This window comes from Lycorma delicatula, chromosome 4 (assembly GCF_047948215.1).
Source record: "Lycorma delicatula isolate Av1 chromosome 4, ASM4794821v1, whole genome shotgun sequence".
Taxonomy (NCBI): Eukaryota; Metazoa; Arthropoda; class Insecta; order Hemiptera; family Fulgoridae; genus Lycorma; species Lycorma delicatula.
In genome coordinates this window covers 116,673,901-116,695,440 of record NC_134458.1, presented here as the reverse complement: position 1 = coordinate 116,695,440, position 21,540 = coordinate 116,673,901, and the positions used below count along the sequence as shown (strand labels likewise).

The window sequence follows — 21,540 nt, the reverse complement described above, 5'->3', positions numbered from 1 at the left end:
ATGGATGGATGCATGAATAGCTCACCTCTACACAGAACTTGTGTTCGGCGTCTTGGATGTTTGATAAATACAAATACTGTTTACAATATCTAAATGTGATTAAACAGCAACAACGTACAGTATAATCGGCACTCGTATCTAACTATAAAGCATTATTTTGAAATTATTTACAATCATAACTACATCTACGCACAGTTAAGATATTTTACCACCCTACATTGCATAGAGAGCTGTAATAATGTGATATGTATCACCGGGTGCATTACTTAAAGAGATGACTATATTAAGCAACTAAGAAATGTATTTCATAAATCAAATTTATCTTTAATCAGATCTGTCTCCATTTAGTCTTTAATTTCTTAAATTTTATTTTATCATTAAATAACTGATACGTTAAACACTAAAATAGTTAATTTTTGTTTTTACATAATATAACCTTATCTCTGACAAATATTAATCAACTTAATCTCAATACAATCTGTTAACGAATATTTGAAACTGGCGGTTGTAACCTTGCAAGCAGGCAAGATGGCAGGTTCCATCGAACATCAGCTGGAGGTTTTTTATGGTGTACCACGTTTTTACGTATGTGTGTTAAGTTTATTAAATTTTTATTCTCTTGGAGTACAAAGTGTAAGTAAAAGGTTATAAAAATTTTAATCGTTATTTTGTCAATTACTATTTTTTTAGCTCTAGAAGTATTTTTTATCTGTTTAAAATTAAAATTTTATATCTATTCATTAGGTAATTATGCGGAATTTTTTGAGGTTAGAATGTTTATATATTCAATCCTATAATATTCAGTAACATAGGTAGTGTTTTACAATTCGATAATTCATGTATAATACGCCTAATTAATGTTATATTGATTTTGTTTTATAATGTTTACTTTTTATTGATATTTGGAGCTTTATGACAAGGCTATTTTTAGGTTATTCATTTAGCTGAACGGCTTGGTATTTGTGACACATTTCATTGCTTCATCTGTTGTAATTATCTTATATATTGTAATTTTTTTTTGTTTATTTTAAATTGCGACAATACAAAATTCTCTTAAAGTAGATTGTGTAGTTTCTTTAAATTATTACTTTATATTGCTAACATTTACTTCAGTAATATAGTCGTTAAGCTTTATTTGTAACTTAAATGAAAATTGAACTTTGTGTATTAAATTTAATATTATTGTTATTAGGTATTTTTATTATAAATTTTTCAGGTTATTTATATTACCTACCTTTAGCTAAGTATAATTTAAGTTTAAAGTAATTATTTATGGAGAATTACAAGATATTTCTCCATTGTATTGTATTTTTCTAGTATTGTTGATTTAGTTTCATTATTTAATTTAAATTGATACAGCATTTATTGATTGAAATGTCATTTTATTAGTAAAGAAAGGTGTATTTTGCCTAACCTAACATTGTTAATTCTGTTTTTAATATCTTACATATTATCCTTAAACACGTTTGTTTTTTTATACTGGAAGAATTAACGTACCAATATTATGATGCAGTATTGATGACAGTATTAATTAATGTAAATTATTTAATAATACCAACATTTATTAAATGGATTGAAGTTTTCTCTTAAGGTAGGTTTATTTGGTTTATTTTATTTTGTTTCTTTTGAAAAAATATCAGCTTATTCTAATATAAAATCTTACTAAGAAACCTTTGATCCTTAAAAGATAGTTACATGTCAAAAACACACTGCAATAAAAAAATAATAAAAATAACAATATTGCTAACAATAGGTACTGCAGATAAGGAAACATCAACCTTCCAACTTGCAGCATTACATCGAACCTCGCTTCTAATTTGCCCTGCTTTAATTTTTTCAACTTTAAAGTGAGCGTAGCTCAATGACTCAACCAATCTTAATCAAATTTTCATATGTTCAACTTCAGGTACATTATTATAGCATATCTAAATTTTAATGAAATTGTAGTAGTGTTGGCGATTTTTGAGCCACAAAGTTTTATACATACGCCTATAAATAAATATATGTATAAGGAAACCTCAATTTAAGTGAATGGTGTTTTTATACGCCTCAAACCATAAACAAAATTCGTTGTCATCCCCTACTTCCACAATGCCACTTAAAGTAATTTTCTTCAAAAAGTCAATAAAAAAAACTTAACTATTATAGTCATAATAAAAATATCATCATAAAAACAGTAAATGTTCCTAACCATAGATTTGTAAGTTTTTTATTGTGACACATGATATCAAAAGTATGTGTGTCAAGAGGAAAGAGTTCATAATGATAGCATCTCTGCTGACCAGCTGGTTATGATTCCTATTTCATGATGCCATAAGGCAATAATTCAAATGTGTTAAATCTTTATCTGATTGTGCCATTTAAAAGAAGATTATCCACAAGGATAGGTCCATAGCTGAGTCCTTAGGAAGCCCCCTGAGTACATGGGAGTTGCCTCTGAGCAATAGGGCAGTGGGCACTTCGCATTTTGGTGCCTGTGACACTCCCCTTTACCAGACATAATGCTCTTCATGAGTGGTTCCAGGAAGGGGAGGGGGGAAAAACCTTGGATCCATGGAGTAGTTACTGCTCATTAGTCTGTTTGAGGTAGACACGGCTCTATAGAAAGAATTCATCTATTGGCTAAGGCAACTATAAGGTTTAAACATGTTTCTGTTACTAATATAATGTAATCTAAAAGTTATTTAGGTAGCTGTCATAATATAACAACCAATCAATTAATTACTTTGTACTGGATTATATATAATCGTTCTATTAAAATGTTCTCATGTTTAAAAAAAAAGGTTTATTACTGTTTTAGATTTTTTTATCATGTTTTAATTAACGAAAAAAATTCTGAACAGTTATTTGAATTCGGCAGTTCTGAGCAGTTACTTGATCAACTTCAATTTTTTTCATACTTTAATATACCAAATAGATATGCTTACAATTAGGAACACACAAGATCTAAATATTGGAAAGCAGGTTTGAACAACAGGTGACAAGATCAAAGTCAACAAGATCAAAAGTCTAACAAGATCAAAGTCTGCACCATGTTATCAGTATTCTAGGTAATCAGTTTTATGAGTTATCAAAACTTGTTCAGATGCTAATCCATTCTTTGGAAAGAGGTTAGGGATAAATATTCAAGGTCTCATAGGTAATACCTACAAGTTATCTTGTAGGACACTTCGGCAAATTTATGTTTGAATTGAAATATAGTCATTGGAGGCAGAAGCTAGACCACATGTTTTGTGTATTAGTCAAGTGTATAATGGATAGTCACCTTAACGAAAAGAGCATTGTCATTCATCTTCAACAGCTGACTCCAACTCTGACTGATGTTTATTAAGGTTAGTTTATGATTTATTCCTCTTTCCACAAAACTCAAACCTTGAACATTAATCCTAACCTCTCTCCATAGGACAGATTAACATCTGATCAGGTCATTATAACTCACAAAACTTGATTATTATTGACTAGAGTGGTAACGCAGCACAGACTTTCACCTTGCACAGGTAACCTGGTGTCCAAACCTCCTTTCCAACATTTAGATCTTGTGTTTTCCTGAAAGTTAGCGTGTCTACTGTGTTATATTAAAGTAAGAAAAAATATAAAATTGATCAAGTAATTGCTCAGAATTACCAAACTGATTATGAAAGCCTACATTTCTATTGTACTTTCACATCATGGTTTAATGACCTAATCAAGAATGGTTTGTTGAAGTTCAACTAAGACTAGTTCATATCCTAAATCATGAATTATGTATGGTTAAAAACAAGGTAGAGGTAGTACTGGCTATTCCAAACAATGAGTAGTTAGAAGGAATGCATTGTCATCACAGAAATGGTATTTAAACTTAGAAATATTCTACTAGAGTTGTACTTCTTTGTATTTAATCCCAATAAAAAGATGAACTAATATTTGTAATATCCTATTCATATACTTGTAAACATCACATGTTACCTTCATGCCCAAATAAAACAAACCTTGAATTTGGATAGAATAGTACCAAAACATTTATTTGAACTGAAGGTATATGGCAGTTAAGGGTAGTGTTTAAGAGATGCTTCTTTGTCCTTTATCTTGTTATTGTTATTAATTATTTTGAAAAAAAATTAACTAGTTAATTTGCTATTCATTTTACTTGAGTGATAAAAAATTATTATAGTAATAAAAAACAGGAATCATTTAAATTAATGTTTTTTTTTTAATTTTAATTAAATAATTATTCTACTTGTGTTAATAAGTTTTGTTCATGAGGTACATTTTTTTAAGATCCTATCAGAACTGTATTATTGTTTAATATGATATATTAGTTATGGCATTATTAATAATAATGATTAGATATCATCTATAATGATCTTAAATAAAAGAAACATAATTTTGATTGCTATTTGATTTAATTAAGAATATTATATAACATCTTGATTTTATTGACTTACATTTGTAGTTTGATGATAAGATAAAATATTTTTTCTTAATAGAAAAGTCAGTTATTCTGATGTGGTTCATACACACATGTGCACACATGCACATACACACACACACACACACACACACACACACACACACACACACACACATCACCACTTAATTTATAGAATCTGAATGACACTGTTACAAGGAATAATAAGATTGCTTATTTATTATTTTTGGTGTATTTAATATGTTTTTTATAGATTGGATTTGATAAAAATATCTAAGCCATAAGATTAAAATTAGACCAAAATATCAGGTCCATTTTGATGAGATTGTTAATGTGATTTATTTTTTCTAAAATTTTAGCTTATGACTAATAGCAGAATGGTGTTGAACTACATACAGTGAATGCTACTTGAATACAATTTAATGAAACTGGTTTCATTTTACCTCAAAGTAGTGGTTATTTTATGTAGCTGTAAAAGAAAAACTGCTCCAACACAGAAATGGTTATTGGTTAGAAAAAGTAAATATGATCCAAAATTACACTGCCCAACAAAAAATTTTTTTTTTAATGTTTCCTTCACTTCACGAGTCAAATCTTACTAATTTTGGGTTGAGAAAAACGAATATGACAAATAAAAATGTTTATTAGCTCTAGTTTCTGTGATATACAATAGGTGGAAGTATTTAATGACATATACTAACAACATAGAAAGTCCATTTGACATTGTTTTAATGACAGTTACATTCTAAGAGTTCTTAACTGATGGAAAAATACCTGGCAGTTGGTTGGGTGTGAAGAGAATCATGTAGTAGCTTCATGAGATTGTTGTCTTTCGGCTTTCCTCTTGTAAGTGAGTTCTGGAGCATCCCTACACACAGACCAGCAATAATGCACAAGCATTGCTTCATTCCAACGCCCCCGATATCTTTATTACATTACAGAAATATCCTGATGGAATTTTTCTCCATGTTCATCACTGACAACTTCACAACTAGAAGGGAAAAAGTCCAGGTGTGAGTGGAGAAAATAGATTTTAAGGAACATGTTGCATCGGAGTTGATGGTATTTTTGCAGAAGTACTGTTACCAGCTGTCTGTAGTTATCATCTCTTTTGCCTAAAAATCTATGAATGACTGCTTTTAAGGCTTCCCAAGCTTCCTTTTCTTACCCCTCCAAAATTTGGTCAAATGCAGGATCCTTTACAAGTTGTCGAATTTGTGACCCAACAAAAATACCTTCCTTAATTTTTGCATCACTTAATGCAGGAAATTTGTCTCTTAATTACTTAAAGGGTTATCCTTCTCAGTTCATACTTTTGACAAAACTTTTCATGAACCCAACTTTATATGAAGGGGTGGAAGAAGAACATCGTTTGGGTCCACAAGAGGCTTGGCAACAACATTTCTCTTGCTAGAGTTAAGATTTCTTGCAGGCCAGTCTACTTGAATATAATGTAATTTCCTATCCCTGCTGTTCCACATAAAAAGCAGCAGTATTTAGTGTACCCCAGTTGCATTCCTAAGAGTATAGCTATGACTTTTAGATCGCCACAGATTTTCCACTTGTGTTCAGCATATTTGATTGAGTCTAGGAGTATTGCCATGTTTGCATAAGTCTCCTTCATGTGAATTATATCCCAACCCCTGTAGGAGAAGACACTTGCCTTGTGACAATTCCAGTCACCACACGACTCCCTCCGTTCCTAGCCCTGATGGGTTTTAACTGGAGTTGTCTTTTGCCCTCTAACATTTTACATCACACAGTAATAAGCCATGCCTCAGTAGACATTTGTATCAGTGAATTAATGACTCAGCCTTTGCCTTCACTGTAGGCTTCTTTTGGACATCTTGACTGTCCTACTTCGTTACCCTCTGAACTAGCTAACTGAGTTCACGGAAGCATAAACCCCTTGCCTAGTTTTACACTTAATTGAGCTAATTTGTGATTAAATGTCTTATAATTATTCAAGGCAAATTTAATAAATAACACACCACAAGAAATGTTCGCAACAGTGAAATTTATTCCTAGTTCCCTTAGTGAACTCGATTTATAGTTCATACCCCTGACTTGATCCTTCATGTGAACTGCATGACTAATAGGAGTAGAAGAAAGATGGTTGCTGTTTTGAAGTAATATAGTTTTCAAACTAAGCTTGAAGGAGACTAATAATAGCCTCCAATTAGTTGGATCATGATTCATATTCAAACATTTCATCAAGCCATTAATGTCACAGCAAACAAGATTATTTTTCTTCTCAAAAAAAGAAAGCAGATCCCTATGATGATGTCTCTATTGTGAGACCCTGACATCACGTTGAAGAAGATTCCATTGCTGTAGTCTGGACTCTAGAAGTTTTGCTTTCTTCTTCGACAAATCAAGGTTTCGAATGAGATAACTCAATTTCGCATGACTCAGACTGTGCGGTTTATCATACTTTTTGTCAAAATTAGTCATGGGATGTGGAAGGTTTGTTGGGTTCTTCTTCTTCCACACTGTGTTCATTTTCTACTTCAAGCTCATAATTTTGGGATGGAGTAGGAACTGGTAAACTATCTGAATGTGGAATAGGTTGAATAGCAGATTGAAGATTAGGTTATTGAACTGTTCCTCTTTTCTTCATTGACAGTCCTGCCTTTATAGATGGAGTCAAGCAGAAATAGCAGTTATCTATATGGTTTGTAGGCTCCCATCAAACCATAAGCACAGCAAAAGCATAGATTGTTTTTTTTTATTTTTCAGCCATTCTTGTAGTATAACTGAACAAGTGTTGCAACATATATGTGGGACTTATCCTGGTCCCTTACCTTCATCCCAAAATAATGCTGATAGGCAGTCTTCACAATAGGTATCAGATTGCGTTTCTGTGAAGAAAATGTTATTTCACCACAAATGTAACAAAAATTATTCACTGAATTTACACATTTTCGAGGCATTTTGATTTAACACTTCACTTTTTTTCACTTCAAAAGCACTCGAAAACCAGAAATCCTGCACTAATTGCAACACAAACAATATGAAACTCACAGCAACAGTAATAATGTTTATAACGTACAAACAGCTGGAAAACATTTTATTTTGTCATTTAACAGTTGTGAAAACTACATAAACAAAATTACCCCCAAACTAAAAATGTAGGTCGGATAAAAAATGACATGTCATTGTATCTCCAAAGCAAGAGCTAATCAGTCATTTTTAGTGATTTTTGATTTCAGCAGATGGAAATATGTAAGAATAATTTTTTTTTTTAGCCTAAAACATTCACATTATTGGGCAGTGTTATCTACTGTGGACTTAAATTGAGAATTAGCAGTCATTGGAACAGATTTACATATGAAACTGTTAGATGCTGATGTCTTGCAACTGGACAAAAAGCACATTGGCCAGCAAAAAAGCAACTTTTAACACCAGCACTATGCAAAAAAAAGCTCTTGTGGGCTAAAGTACATGCTAACTGGACCAAAGAAGACTGGAAAAATGTTATGTTTTCTGACGAGTCACATTTTTATGTTCAGGGACAAAGGGTTCCAAATGTTAGCAAAGAATCATATGAAAATACACCACTGGCTCATATCCAACAGTCACTTAAACACCCCCAGAAAAAAATGTTTTGATGTTGTTTCATATTTGAAGGCTTTTGTTTATTACTTCCAGTAGATGGTATGTTGAAAAATGATGCATATATCAAGATTATGAAGGAAAGGGTTGTGATACAACTTCAAAAGAAATTCCCACAAGGCAACAAGGTGTTCCAACAAGATTTGGCACTTGTCATACTGCCAAAAAAGTGGAAAAAATTTTCAAAGAACAAAACATTAAAGCATTCCTGTGGCCTGGCATCTCTCCAGACTTAAACCCAATTGAAGATCTGGGCAATAGTCAAAAAACAATTCTCAAAAATAAATTGTACCACAAAAATTGACCCCATTGAAGTAATAATATCTGTATGGTTTCTTGATGAAGAAATAAAAAAAGTCTGGTATACTTGTTGAATCTGTGCCAAGTCGTGTGTCTGAAGTGATTAAAAATGAAGGAGGATATATTAATTATTAGTTAGTTATTCACAAATTGTACAGATACAATTTTTTATCTAAAGTTACTTTTTATTAAATAACATCTAATATTTTACTATTATTTTAGTAATAATAACAGCACCCCATTTTTTATAATGTTCATGATGTATGTAATATATTCATATCAATATAATATATTCATGATGTTTTTGTAATTAAATAATCATTCCAAATTAATTGTCAAAAGTTGTATTTTTCACATGATTGTTAGTAATTAGGAATAATTGTAGTTAGAAATAAAAATAAAAATTTAATTTGCATAAGAAAGTAATTAAATATATACATAAAATTAAATATATACGTTGTTCTATAAGTTACACATAACTAAAGTGTTTCATAAAATAATCATCTGTAAAGAAAGTTTATTATACAATTTATTATTTCATATGGAAACATAATATATTACTATTTAAACCTTGTAAACAGTGGACTGAAAAACTTATTTAAAATTGTATTTAATAACTATATGATAAAACTATGAATGATTTGTAGACAATGTATGGTAATAGTGCTACTTGTGCTATGGATTTTTTTAGAGTAATCATATTGCAGCATAGCATGTATTCAACATTCAAAAGCCAAAATTATGAAATTGAAAAATCCAGCATTCAAAATGTATTCAATTATTCAAAAACTTTTATGTTTAGGTGTATAAAATAATAAATGAAAATGTTTAAAAAAAATCCTCCTAATTTTATATATATGTATATTTATTTTTAAAGTAAGTTTTATGAAATAAAGATATAATTTTACTTTATATAACCCTATATAATTATAGTAGAACTGTATTAAATATCATTATTTTAATTATGATCATGATATCAAGTCAAAAAATCAAAATAGTCGGTCAACCAAGTCATTTATATGTACGAATAATTATTATTAAAAATTATTATTAATTTAATCATATAAAGTAGTGTTTCATACGCTTTGGGGTATGTAGCAGCAGTGCACTGAATAAGGATGTAGGTTTAGATATTATGGTTTGGTCATAGTTGTGATGGTTGTGGTTAACGTAATCGTATAGCCGAGAGCAGAATAGCCAGCAATTGTCATAAAGAGGAGGAGGTGGTGAAGGAGAATGAGGAGAATCTTCTCCTCCTCCTTAACTTCGCTCCCTATTTTTACTACTACTTCATCTTCTTTAGCTTCTTTTGTATAATTATTATTATTCGACCAGGCTATTCCAACCTTTTTCTTACGCCCTCTATCAGTTACAACCTATGTTAAACCCTTCAATAATCGTGTTATCATTATTAAAATGATGAACCAAAATTATGTTAAGAGTAGAAAATGCAACTTTCCATTTGCATTTAAAATATACGTAATTCCATTCTTTTTAAAGTATGTAATCTTTTATATATATAATCAGTGATTATAATTATGGATACAAAACAACAACAGATTGAAACAACTCTTCTTCATTTTTTTTCTTTTTCAGTCGATTTATTTTACATTTTATCATCTATGTATGTATATCGTCCCATCTGTCGATATGTATCGTTTGTATTATTATTGTTTTTTTTTAAACCAGCTTCTTTTTTTGTTTTTTTTAATACAGAAAAATTATGATAATAGTTACTGTGTTGGTAGTAATGAAAAATATTTAAGAATACCTAAATAATTAACATAATCTTTTCTTTTTTATTTGTTTATGTGTGTATTAAAGTTGATTTTAATAATTGGGGTTGGTAATTGCAAATACAGTATTTATTTAATGTAATTTGCATTTACTTATTCTTTTAATAAAATTGATTGATTTATATGATGTTCTTGAAATCTCTTGATATTCAGCATGGCTTTCTTGATTCAGACCCAGTGGCAGCTCCATTACTTTATCGTGTTATGAGTACACCTTTAGCTTTTTATATATAGATTGCTAATTCAGGATATCTTAATTAAAACACATTAACAGAATTAGCAATTGTGATAGTATCAAAAAGCTGTTAGCATTAAAGTATTACTGCTTCATTTAAGCCTTGAACTGCAGCTTCTTTTACAGGAAAGCTGTAACTAAGAATTTGCACCATTCTGACACATTCTTTAATAGTAATATATTATTCTGTATTGATTCAGTATCTCTAAATTAATTGTGAGATAAATCATATTTTATTTGATAGTGTTTTTTTTTTAAATTAATAAATCTGTTGAATAATTTTTCTTAACTATCAAAAGTTTCATACTGATTTAATACAACACACATGAAAGCACAGGTTATTGTTAGTTCTTTGAATGAAATACATATACAGGGTCACATTCTGTTAGTATTCGAGTTCATAAAAATGAAGAATGACATCATCAAGAACTGAGGTCCTTTATAGTCAGTTTTCCATCAAAGATTATCTTGATCTTGTCAGGTGGGTCCAAAACTCATTAATAGCATTAAATACGGCATGAAATTTAGATTCATGAAGGAAAACAAAAAATCCTTTATGGCTAAGATGCCTAGAGTAAATCCACTCCCCGCAGTATTAATGCATACCTAGTAATCTATACTACAAAACTGTAAAATGATAATCAATGTATTATAAATAATAATGAATGTAATTATAGTTCTATTTTATTACAACCTGTGTAGTTATATATCTGTATACGTAGTAAAATATACATTACTTTTTTTTAAGTAGATATTTGCATAAGATAGCTTCTATAATAGAGATTATTTTTTTCATTTTAATTTTAATGAAGTTTTAGAACTTAATAATAATTTTTAAGTCCATAATGATCAGTGGTAAAAATGATATAAAATGATTATTTTTTAGATGAACCAAACAAGTTCATCTTAAAAATTAGCATTTTACATATTTAATGAATTATTCTTGAACAGATTTTATATAATTATAGTTATTAGTGACGATTTTATGCCCAAAATTTCAATATGAAGTTAAAATTGCAGTTTGTAGATTCTTAACTGATTCAATAGCTTTTCTTTTTTAGTTAGAGTACTCTTTTTATATTTTGTTTATTTTATGCCCTTCCTATATTTTCTGTTATTATTTGGAAACCAAATTAATATTTTAATGGAAAAAGCTGTTCTGTGAGAATAATTATGTCCACCAGATCATCTTGTGACTAATGTGTTGGATTTCCAGCCTCAAAACTTAAATTTCTCTCTTATAGTTGTTGGAAATCTGTGCAATAAGTACATGATAGAGTCTTCATCTTTTTATTTATAAGAGCATTTGTGAATCGCTCTGTACTTGAGTTAATACGATTTTTTTAGAATTATAGAAAACTTATAAAATATACTAGAAGTGATCTCCTTATACTATTGTGGAGTACAGAATATGTTTCAGCAATTTAAATGCATCTAATTTTGAAACAATTCAAATTCTGGTTCTTTTGTGCCCAAGCTTGTATGTTCTGTACATATACACTTTAATTTTGCTGATTGCTTTTAGTTTTTGATCACTGATCAAGGAAAAAATCATTTGCGATAATTAGTCATCAAAAACAGCTTGCTTAACTGTCTTTATCATGTTAGCCATGATATATTGTGTACTACCCTGTGGAGTAAAGTTTAAGTGATATCTTCTTTAGTGAGTTGACCAATAAAATTGAGGATCTTAGAGCAATGATCACTTCATGAATCTTCAAAGAATTTCACATACATCACATTAAACTTCCCACATCCCAGTTTTTTTTAAGAACTCTTGTTGAATTGAAAGAATTTAAGTAACCATTTTCATATCATTATAGAAGATATTTATTCAAATAACTGAATCCAAGTAATAAGAATGTGATCTCTTTAACATTTTGTATAAAACTAGGACAAAGCAAAAGAATTTCAAGGACATTAAATACAGCAGATTATTTGTTATTATAACATCTGAAGTCATTGTCATTGTATTACGTCAGATTATTCCTATGAGAATAATGTAAGAAGCCAGTGTACATTAAATGACAAAATTGATCTCTTCTCCCAAGACAATTCTGATACTGACTGACTGATTGTTCTCTCCCTCTTTCTCCACCTTACTTCTTATCCCTTGTTCCCTGGATAATTGAGAATTGTGTCAGACATTATATTGGCTTAAATTTTGGTATCATTCTGACATAATCATGTATCCAGAGGGGCACCTGCTTCATTACTATGATAATAACTTTAGACTTGCCTGAGGATTCTCTTTAGTCTAGTCTAGTCTAATCTCTGTAGATTGCACAAAAATTCCAGCTGACGCTACTGTATCTGCCAAGCAGGTCCTGTTGCTCCTAACTGAATTTAATACATCTTTCCTCAAATGATTTTGTTCTGTTGTAAACATTTCCATTGTAGATTTTAATGATTTGATTAGTCTGCATAAAACTAGCACCTATCTTTAGTGTTATTCCTGATGTTGGATTTTTTTCATATATTTTATCCTTATTTAACATTGCATTTCTTCAATGTAGCCTATAAGCTCATGGTTCACAATTTTCAGCTAGTCATTAATTATCTAAAACGTAACAGTTAATCTTCAAATAAATTAAAAGTAATTATTATATTTTAAGCCAGTGTGAATGTTGGGAGAAAGGTGTGCTAGGGCACAAAAAACACCATAATGTTTACTCTCCAGCGGATGATTGAATGTTATGATATTCTTATCAAGAGTATTAGATTTTCTTTTCTAATATATATATATAGCTGGTTGTATAATCATATAAATTTAAATATTTAATTATAGTACACTCTTTTTCATTAACTTTAACATAAGTATCCTTTTTTTTAGTACATGATTGGATCTTGCCAATTGTAAAAATGTTTAAAGCTAGCACATTTCTAATAAGCAGCTTTATCCTACAAATATAGGTTCAAGATGGGAAAACAGATTATCTATTTACTATGAAGTATTTCATAATTTTTTTTACTTTGTAGTTTATTTTATATTATAAATAAAATAAGTTCTGGGTTATCAAAACTTAGTTACAGTAGTTTTAATGTAACTTAACAAAAAATTCCCTCAAATTGGAGAAAATTTATGTTTCGTAACTATTATGTTATAACACCAGGAACATCATATTGAATAGCAGAAATTAAATGGGGTAAAATAATATAAGGAAATTATATCTAACAGGCTTGAATGGAAATTGAAGCCATATTTAATTAACCAATTATTGTATATCATTAATAAAATAATCTTTAATTTTCATCTATTTGTAGAAATTATTATAACGTCAATTCTCCTTAAAGTATAAAAGAAAAAATCAATTTTTAATTGTAAAAAGATTTTTATAAATAAAAATAGAACTTTAATATTATGTCATAAGCTATTATTTTTTTTTTAAAATGATTATATTTATTTAATATTAAAGTCTGTTTAAACATTTTTGTTTTTATTGCTTAATAGTACAAATTTTTGTATATTCTGTAAGTACTGTTCTATTTATTTGATTTTTTATGGTAGATTTTTCCCTGAACTATATTAGAAAAAAAATATTTCTATCCACTTTTTCTCTTCATTCTTGGATGGATCAACATAAGTGAACGAATAAAAGATATTGCTTTCTTCTTTTTTTTTGTTAAATTATACCCTTATTGTTTAAATTATATGCTAGTATGAGGGTCTAGGAATAATCTTCTGTTTCTTTCTCATTCTGTTAGTAGTTCTTACATATGTATGGAGAAAGACAAAAAAGCAAGTGAGTGTGTGTAATGTAAAGGTGGTTGAATAGGGAGACAATCACTACACCTTTATAGCTGAATAGTTAATTTTTTTGACTACTCTTTTTTTTTACATCTTTTTGGTCTTGAAATGTTATTATAAGTTTTAGTTGTACAGAAATTTTGAACTAACATAACTCAAAAATGTTATGTTAAATGATTTGAATTTTTCATTTATACTTAAGTTAATGAATTATGTTTGTATTAATTTACTGTTTTAAACTATTTCTCGCAGTCTTATGGTTTTTGCCCGTATAAAAATAAAACTCTTGAGTTACAAGATACACCAATTTATATATTTGTTTATTTACCTTTTTATTACATTATAACTGTTTTTTTTTTTTTTTTAATTTAAACACTTATCTAACTAATACAGTACTACTAAACATTTTAAAATTATAACTTTAAAAAAGTGGCCTTCATAAACATGAAAAAGAAAATCAACTATATTCATATGAATTAATCAAAGATCCCTTAAATGCGATTTAATCTTTATAACAATCTATGTTTGATCTCTTGGTAAGGTAAATTTAATTGAGTAGTTCGTCCCTCACTCACTTACTCGGCTGAAACGTAGAGACTCAAGTCAATTCAAAATTAGATGTTATGTGATGGTTAGTTGGAATTGATGCCGAAGGCTAGTTTGTTGTTGTTACTTTATTTTGTAAAATAATTATTTTTAATACCGATTGTTTGATGCGTGATCTTTTGAGCGCATGTTGATGTTGGAGAGATGAGTGATAGAATAAGAGAAAAGTAGAAAGAGAAAGATTATTACTGTGATGCCACTCCTACCAGAACAGATTACTATTTTCTGGACTAGTAGTGATAGAAATTAATGTGATATTCTTCTAATTTTTAAAACTTGTTTTTTTTTTTAAATTATCATATTTTATAATTATTTTTTACTTCATTTATGAGAAACCTTGAATTATCTATGGATAAAAACTTCTGAATATTTGTAAATTTAACAACAATATCTGATGTAATAAAATTGCCTTTGATTCTTCTTTTAACTCATTTTCTGCCTTTAAGAAAGAAATAGTAACAGTAGTTAAATTTTAGTTTTACTTTTTTTGAGTAAATTACCTATTTATGTTTGTACATAGAAGTTAAGAGGAGGCCCTTTCTCATCCAATAAGTACCTCAAATTGAAGTTATGCTTTTTTACAGCCACTACATAAGAAATGGTGGATAGGACCTTAGACAAGCCTCTGCTACCAAACCTCATAAAAAAGAAGTAACAATAAATCTTCAGGTCCCCATATCTTAGTTAATATCCAAAGTCCAATCTGGCTGAAATCTAAAAACCATCTTGTGGAACAAAGTGTCAAGGATACGGGAAAAGCATGAATTTTCTGAATGGGATAGTACCTTCTGTAGAAACTACCTCCAGAGAGCATAAAAAGGAAAAACCCGTACAAAAAAGTATTTTGTGCCCCCTAAAATTTTATGATTGTGGATGCTATGTTCCCACTGAAAGAAGGCATTATATGTAAGAGCATCTATAATTATCCAGTCAGTTTTCCAAAATGCGCATTTGTATAAATTAAATTAATCTCTGTGATTGCATAAAAATGTTTGAATGAATTAAAAACTTGCTCAAGGACTTAAGTTGTAGTAGAGAATTTTGTTCTGATTAAGTTTTTTACTACTTTATTTTATTACTATTACGACCTCAGACATGTTTCTACATATGTTTTAAACAAAGCAGATGAGATGAATGAATTAATTAATTATTAATAAATACCAGACCATCGTTACTGGGAATTAAACTTGAGACCAACTGATTTAGAAATCAGGATACTAATCACTACATCTACTGGTTATGGTTAACAAGCTGTAATTTATTATTTTTGGTTCATCACAGAAGTTAAAAGGCCAAATCTACATTTTATAAATCCTTTAATGTTAAAATTAAGACATTTATTTGAGTTTTAAGTTGAAAATACAATAATCATTAAAAATAATAACATAATAGCTACAGGTAAATAAAAAATGGTGCCAGCCCTCGGACCAGTGTTGATTGTGAATGAATGCTCCACTGATTCTGAATTTTTTTGTAAAATTATTTTACTTTCCTGGCTAGTTTAGTTATATTAAAGAGAAGTATAGTAATCAAATCATTTTTCAAAAAATTATTTTTTTGAAAAACGTGCAAAACCCACAATTTTTTAAATAAGTGTTGCATGACTTGTGCCAGGAAAATCATACAATACTTTACCATCTTTTTTTGTATGATAAAAAAAGGATTTTTTTTTATTGTAGCAGTATTAAATTTGCATTTTTAAAAAATATTTTCATTAAAATTAAACTTATAAAATTTGAGTAGCGGACCACAGAATTAAAAGTAAACTTCTCTCTTGTTTTATGGTATGAGTTCTTGCATAAGATATGTAGAATGTTGAAATCATTTATGCTGATTTGGAATACAAAAAAAAAATGTATTATAGAAAAGCTTTGTTATGCCATTATATTACGCCCTCGGGTAGTGCTATTGCATATAAAAACACCTTGGCTTTTACCATGCACCTCCTAATTGTATGTTCTAGAGCATGTATGACACTAAGAAATGAAGAACCAAAGTTGAAAGTATTTTGAAATAATATCTGTTAGCCCATATCAGAAATATTAATACTGTTGATAGATTGTTTAATACCTCTGTTTTAAAAGTTTTTCTTTCCTTGGTTTTTCACCTCACAAGATATTACTAAAGTAATTTTCTTGTGGATTATTGCATATTTTTTAAGATAATAATTTTTTAATTATATTTTGGTATTTGAAGTTTTAATTTAGAGTAATCTCCAGGAGAAAAATCAGCTTCATACAGCTGAAGACTCAGATGAAATTGTGCTATCCCTGTAACAAAGTACATTCCTGTTCATGGGGAATCAATGTTTTTTTTGTTTTGTTACAGAGAATGGCACCTAAAAAAGTAGAAGAACCAGAAGCAAAACCAATATTTGGTCGTGTTGGTACTAATTTAAAAGTTGGAATTGTTGGTATACCAAACGTTGGTAAATCCACTTTTTTCAATGTATTAACTAAAAGTCAGGCAGCTGCTGAAAACTTTCCATTCTGTACAATTGATCCGAATGAAAATAAGTATCTATTTTAGTTTTATAATATTATCATATAAATTAATAATATGTATATATATATATATATATATATATATATATGTGTATTTTTTTTATATCAAGTTTTTTTTGTTGTTTTGGTGTACAAGGAGTCATGTTTGTATAAAAATATTTACTTTTGTATGTTTCTGGTTACTTACTGATTGGAAAAAAGTATTAATTTTAAGATTGTGTCCTGTTCTTCAGGAATCTTTGAAATTATAATTATGTTATAGTAGACAGTAACAATATTATAATTTTTTTTTATAACTAAAAAAAAATTTTCCAGGTAAGAAAGTTAGGATGATTATTTGGGGAGTGAATCAATTACAATTTAGTGTTTGGAGGTACAGTTATAATATATCACAATGATGTTTTATTACCACTACATGTTATAAAGATATTGCACCAGTTTCTCAACAAAGGACATCAGCTGAATTTTCCTCAACAGTTTGTAAAGCTTATTTTTTCCCCTTTTATCCCCATTTTCAGTTGAAATTGGCTGTATAGTTTTTTTATGAATTTTACTTTTAAATCGTAATGCGTTTTTGTAATATGACATTTTGATTAATGTATATGTTTCTTTTGGTTTTTACTTCAAGCTAATATATTTTATACAGTAAACTAATCCAAATATTAAAACCAAAAGTTTTGTTTAATATGCTTTTGTCAATTTTTAAAAATTGAAACAAGAAGAAAATATTTCTTCTTAGAAACCATATATTATAAAACTTATTAAATTTTGCTGATGTCACATAAGCCTTTCGAAGTAATCATTGCATGTATATTAAAAATTATACTCAAGACCTTAGCAGAAATCTATCAGTGTGGGTAAAATAATATAACTCACTGTATTTTTTATTTTGTATTTATTTACATTTTACAATTATTATTATTATTTTAACCAATTATTTTTTATTTGTTTTAGTTACGTCGGGTACCTGTACCAGATCCTAGGTTTGAGTACCTCTGTGAATATTATAAACCAGCCAGGCAAGTCGATTTGCATTGTCTTGAATTTTTTTTTTGCATATTTCTGATCATCTTCCTTACAGGGTCTCCTAGAGTCACAGAATCAAAATTTATTCCTTAGAACTTTTATTAATATTTATATTTATAGTAACCATTTAAATTAAGACTGAAAGGTATTAATTAAACTGTTATTAATTTATTTATAATCCTCTCCTAGAGTTGGGCATAATTGAATGAATTATTTAAAATAACTCTGGGATAACACCTATTATTAAGTTGTGTGGTCGGTCAGGTTTCCCCAATCACAAATTGGTGCTTGATCAGCAAATGAGTAATTGTCTATGTACAATTTTTGACTGCGATTGGGGTACCTTTACCTAAAGGTTATTTTTCAGATAAATTTGTATTATGGAAGTTGTGTATATGATTGCCCCAAAACAATTTTCTTTAATATGTATTGTATCAGTTATGATTTGCATGAGCATTTATGAACCATTCTATTCTCCCCTCGATTTCCCGTTTTTGCAGCAGGTGGATTTTTCATCTATCCTCATTTATTTATTTTTGTAAATTTCATATCGAGTAATTCTAAAAATTAAATTAAATTTTGTTATTAGAAGGAAGATTTTACTGTTAGAATTCATACCAGATATGTATGATCAATATTGCACCATTTGAGTTAAGATCTACAAATAGTTTTATCAGTGACTGAAAGATAGCATTAGAAGAGGCAATAGTTTAAAACATATAGGTGTTCTCTTTTTTCTTTTTAATCTCGAACCACTGTAAGGAAGAACGAGATGAATCAGAGGATGAATGAGGATGATATGTATGAATGTAGATGAAGTGTAGTCTTGTACAGTCTCAGGTCTCTCGAAGAACGAGATGAATCGAGAATGAATGAGGATGATATGTATGAATGTAAATGAAGTGTAGTCTTGTACAGTCTCAGGTCAACCATTCCTCAGATGTGTGGTTAATTGAAACCCAACCACCAAAGAACATTGGTATCCAAGATCTAGTATTTGAATACTTATAAAAGTAACTTCCTTTACTAGGATTTGAACCTTAGAACTTTTGACTTCAAAATCAGCTGATTTGCGATGAGGAGTTCACCACTAGACAACCGTGGTGGGTTGTATATAGTTGTTCTGTAATGTACCAGTGGAAACACAAATACCGGACAGTGGGGACTTACACATGAAAAATTTCATGCCTTTATAAAATAAAATACTGCAGCCAGTGTGTTATAGTCGAAAAAAAGAGTTAATATGAATTAAATTTGATTTATAAAAGACTAGGGTCTTTGATTTTACATCATTTTATCAAATATTGCATAATAAGCCTATTATTAGCCTTTTGAAAATGATTTTTCAGTTGTTGAGAACAATTTGTGTGATCTTTTCTTATTTAAATTCTTTTCTAGTCACTTTAAATTGATCTGTACGTGATCAGTGGTAAAGAATGTATTCAAATTTGAATGCCCTTTCATTTTTAAAAAAAAGAAAGAAAGAAGGTAAGACTACTTCTGAGTCTAATCTGAATTGCAAAGAGATTTTGTGGTTGAAACTGACACCACACCCAGTGAATTGCATCTCTTTATACATTTTCTTCTTTTTCTATCTATGTTAGATTAGCAGTAGTAAAAATAATAATTTATTTTATGTTACAAAACAGTATCCTCTTTAAATTTGAAAAAGGTTAGTTTATAAAAATTGCTTTGAATAGTTTTTTCAATTTGTTTAACATTAAATTTTATTTAGAGTTGATTCTTTATGTGTTATTCTTTATTTCTAAAATAATATTATATCTTTAACCAATATTCTTATTAACCTTTATCTTCATACCATTTTTCTTTCACTTTTTGGAGAATTGTAGCAATTAATTGACAAGAATTACAAAGAATCTGTTAGATTTTCTGTATTATTCAGTAAGTTCAAATAAGTTCTTCTTTAATTATTAAAATTATTATCAAAATTTTCCATTTTTAATTTTAGAATTAACTGGAATTCATTAATACCTAAAAGTTACCATTCAATGAAAGTTGATCATTTTTTATTGGTTATATTAATGAAATTAAATGGGAAAAAAATATTTTTTTGAAGTTGCTAAAAGTAGAATACTGCTTTAACATTTTATTTTTTGTTTTGGTGGATTCACCATCTTTAAAAGCTTAATATCAAATATACATTAAATATTAAATAAAATAAACTTTTTGAAAAAAATAAATAACTATCATCAGATTATCTGAGTAGGCAGTTATGTTTTCATTTAAGTTATGAGTAAACAAACTTGGCAAGCTGATCGCCTTAACCAAATATGAAATAAGCCATCGCAGCCAGTCCATTTGATGAAGAAATAAATAAAAATGCATTTGAGTGAAATTGAGAACCATCTCTTTTTATTGAAATCTGGTAAAAATTTAAAAGAATGTTTTTCCTTCGTCAAACTAGTTGAAAATTTATCAGGAAGGTAGCTTCACAATTTTAAGTTTTCAAGTAAAGAGAAATTATTTTTTTTACTTTCAACATAAATCTTGATATTAAGTCTCTGATGAAAGTGTTGTACTAAAAATACATTAATACCTAAAATTTATAAAATTCAGAACTTTATAAAAGTATATTTACTTATTTTATTTTAATTAATACGGTTAAATAAATGGCTTAAAGCATTATAAAGATTTGTTAATTTGTTCTATTATTTAATAAATTAAATAAAAATTGTGTTGATTTTTGTATGCTTTTATTTAACTCACGATTTGTGTCTGTTGTTGTTCTGTTGGTGGCAGGATGGTCAAAACTTTGACATCAATTTTTTACCACTTCTGATAAGCTCAGAATTTGCATATACATTCATTGTAGTTAACAATGCAATTGGAGCATAAATTTTTCATGAATAAATTGTTATAAATAGAAAATTAGCTGTTTCAAAGATATATGATTTCAAGCATATATACTCTTTAAGTTGGCTGAGAGAGGGATAGAGAGAGTGTTATTGTCTGCTAACATGCTTTGTGTACTGTTATGTTGATTTGCTTGATTCATTAACAATGTGCAGTCAAGTCAGCTCCATTTCAGCAGAAAAGTTCCTGGTAGTTCTTGGTGTCAATGATATGTTTAGTGGTGTTGCCAGGTAAGTCACTTAAACTCCGTAGTTAATCAAACTGAGGTTGGTAAATTCTTTCTTTTGTTGAAAACATCCTCTCCAGACAGTCTGTCTGAATTGACTTTTACAGAAGATTCAGTCTAATTTGCAAATGAAGTAAATAGCCGTGCTCCATTGTAGCTTTGCATTGCTCTGATGTTTCTGCTAGTGTTGCTTGCGAGTGAT

General features: G+C 28.9%; 1 protein-coding gene across 1 annotated transcript in view; it reads left to right on the top strand.

The window, feature by feature from the left end:
- The first annotated feature begins 508 nt into the window (after positions 1 to 508).
- LOC142323803 (obg-like ATPase 1) overlaps positions 509 to 21,540 on the top strand; it is a 54,648-nt gene continuing 33,616 nt past the window's right edge. The window contains exons 1-3 of the mRNA XM_075364032.1: positions 509 to 633; positions 17,037 to 17,220; positions 18,171 to 18,231. Of these exons, the coding sequence (XP_075220147.1) occupies positions 529 to 633; positions 17,037 to 17,220; positions 18,171 to 18,231 (350 nt within the window). The 5' untranslated portion in view covers positions 509 to 528. The remainder of the gene's footprint in view (positions 634 to 17,036; positions 17,221 to 18,170; positions 18,232 to 21,540) is intronic.